The following is a 3,065-nucleotide window of genomic DNA, read 5'->3' as shown; positions in this document are numbered from 1 at the left end:
CATTATAATCGAATCGAATCATATCGAGTTACTTTTGTATGAACTCTAACACTATCTAATGTAATTTCAAGTTGTGTTGATTTGATTTGAAATAAATTTAGTATAAAAAAAAACCTAATTCTAATCTGATTATTTTTGTATCATACCTTGGCTGATAAACAGATCGTACTGAAAATTACTAGCTTTACCAAAAAGGATAACTGAATTAAAATTTATTTTTTTATAGACCCCTTGAAAATGTGTTATTTGTTGCGTATATCAGTGGATTTCCACAAACATTAGCTTACTCAAATGTGAATTCATTTAAGTCATAATGATTGCATTATTGTGTTGGAGAAAAAAAGTCTTTGTGAGGACGGGAAAACGAAGAAGAGAATTTAATGCTCTTTATATGATTAATATAAATGAGTAAATATCTTAGAGAAATTAATAAAAATTCTTGTATAGATATCCCCTATCTCTTACATTTGTTGACACACTTCGTCATCCGAGAAAAAAAACATTCACTCAAAACATACTCGTATCCAAATTTGCATCTCTATTCTTCTTCTGATCAATCTTTCTTTACTTTTATTTTGCTCTTATAAATCCTTTGCATATATTTTCTATTTTATTTATAACATTATTTTAATTAATTACCATATTTTCAAATTTTTATTACCTCGATATTGATTGATTTATAATGGTCAAACGCGGTCGTCTAATCGTGTTCCAACAAATATCACACGGAATCGTTCCCTCTCCTTCGAAGCCTTCACTCTCACTCACCGCTCACGCTGCGCACTCTCTCTCTCTCTCCAGGACTTTCTACTTTTAATCTTCTTCTTCTTCAAATTAGGGTTTCTAATTATACTTTTGATTCCTTCAATTCTCCTGTTCTTCTCCTCAGATGACTTCTCAATCCACACACTACTACGATTCCCTCCCCTCCAGCTCTTCCCCACCCTCCTCCTCTGGCGCCTTCCTCTCACGCGCCAGAGATACCACCCTCTCTGCCTATTCCACCCGCCGCCCATGGCCTCAATTCTTCGACCTCCACTCCTTCAGCCGCCCCTACTCCTTTGGCGAAGCTACCATCCGCCTTAAACGAAACCTATCCTACTTTCGTATTAATTACGCTATGGTTATTCTCGTTATCCTCTTCCTCAGCCTCTTGTGGCACCCCGTTTCGATGATCATATTTTTAATCGTCTTCGTCGCCTGGTTTTTTCTTTACTTCTTTCGAAATGAGCCGTTGGTGATTTTCAACCGTCAGGTGGATGATCGCGTGGTTTTGGGAGTTCTTTCTATTGTGACCATTTTGGCGTTGGTTTTCACGCACGTGTGGTTGAACGTTTTGGTTTCGCTGTTGATTGGGGCCTTTTTGGTGTGTCTGCACGCCGCGTTGCGAGGGACCGAGGATTTGTATTACGATGAAGGAGATGGTGCTGGTAATGGGATGTTTTCTGTTGTCGGAAGCCCCGTCGGAGTTGGCTTCAGCCGCGTTTAGTTCATTTTCATGATCAATTCGTGGTGGTTAGAGTTTTCAATTCTTTTTTGAAGTTTTATTTATCGGTTAAATTGAATTTGTGGGTGTAAATGATTATATAGGTTTCTCTTTATAAATGAAGAGTTGAATAATTGGATCTTACAGTAATTCAAGTGAGGCAATTACTTTTTGTTTGTGAATTTTAATGCAAATGTGTCCCTTATTCTCTACGTCTGTATTGATTTGTCCATTTTGAGTGAAGAAAAATGTCTGACCCAACCTTCTATTGGTGGAATTATACAGTTCTATTTGTTGTTTCAATTTAAGTTTTTTTTTTTTCTTCTTCTGACTTTAAAGTTTAAACTATGTTGTTACTAAACCTTGTCCTCTTGTGGTTTATGGCTATTGCTGTTTAGGCTAGATACCCCTCTATAAGTTGGATAATAGGATTGTCCCAATGATCGGAATCTCATTTGTTTAAAATTTCATGTGGAGTGAGCCTAAGAATACATCTTCTTACCTCCAAGGAGTTGCTTGAGTGACAGTGGAGGGAGTTCCATATATAAGAGGGAATGAGTTCAAATCCCCACTAGAGACATTTCAAGATTAATTTTTTGACTTTGTGAAGGTGGTCATTGTATTCGGGGTTTGATCTGTTCGATTCGGTTGGTTTTCTTCCGAAGGAGCAGACATCTTCTCTTAGTGGGATGTATCAAACTAATAATTTTCTAAGCATGGCAATGGGGATTGGGAAAGAATTTTAAGACAAGGTATGCATTGCTTTTGCTAAAGTAAAAAAGTGTAAACTTAAAAGAAAGAATTATTGGTGCCAAAGTTAAATGCAATGGCCAGTGCCCTTAAAGTCCTTTTTGTAAGACTTAACATCTAAAGCTGATATATACCTGTGGATCCTTTCTATAATTCATTCTTGGTAGTATCATACTTTATTTTGCGTGTAATTGGGGGTTCCCATCCTAGAACTTGTTTATAACATAAGCTTTTTAGAATTTTAGGCTGTAATGAAGGTTAGCAACTAAGTTCCTGAAAGCTGATTACTTTCTTCTTTTCTCAGTAATACCACGTTTTTGTATCTGCTAATCTAGTTTTAAGAGTTTGTTCATTCCTAGACTGTGAGAAATATCCTTTACATACTTTAAACCTACTTTTTGAAGGATTTAACTTCTAAAGCTGATATATACGTAGAATATAGTTTAACTATACCTTATTTTATGTTTGATTACACAAATATACTTCACATACTTTAAATCTAAGTAAGCCATTGAGCATGTACTGGATATTCTTATAGGATGTACATAAACTTCTACTGGGAAAAGTAGACAATTACAGCATAACTGCGAGAAATTTCTCATTAATAATTATAGATTATTTGGCACTTATGTATCTGAATTTTCTTGCAGCTGGAATTCTGATTGTTTTTTTATGTACAACAATTAACTAGATTCATTCCTTTCTTATGAATCTGTTATCAGCATGGCTGAATTCTAGCAAATGGGTCTGTCATATGCTTCACGTCTCTTTGCTTATTAGTGAACTTACATGTAATAACGGCATTTTCAATTCCACAATTTTCTTGGGG

The 3,065-nt window shown here is 35.5% G+C and overlaps 1 protein-coding gene across 1 annotated transcript; it reads left to right on the top strand.

The window, feature by feature from the left end:
* Nucleotides 1-711: 711 nt before the first annotated feature.
* On the top strand, nt 712-1,789 carry LOC123195804 (PRA1 family protein F2-like). The gene has a single exon (XM_044609647.1). It carries the CDS (start codon nt 890-892, stop codon nt 1,487-1,489), a length of 600 nt encoding a protein of 199 aa, XP_044465582.1. The 5' UTR covers nt 712-889; the 3' UTR covers nt 1,490-1,789.
* The last annotated feature ends 1,276 nt before the right edge of the window (nt 1,790-3,065 follow it).

The sequence above is a fragment of the Mangifera indica genome, chromosome 14 (genome assembly GCF_011075055.1).
Source record: "Mangifera indica cultivar Alphonso chromosome 14, CATAS_Mindica_2.1, whole genome shotgun sequence".
Taxonomy (NCBI): Eukaryota; Viridiplantae; Streptophyta; class Magnoliopsida; order Sapindales; family Anacardiaceae; genus Mangifera; species Mangifera indica.
The sequence above is the reverse complement of the archived record's forward strand: the minus strand, read 5'-3'. Positions and strand labels throughout refer to the sequence as shown.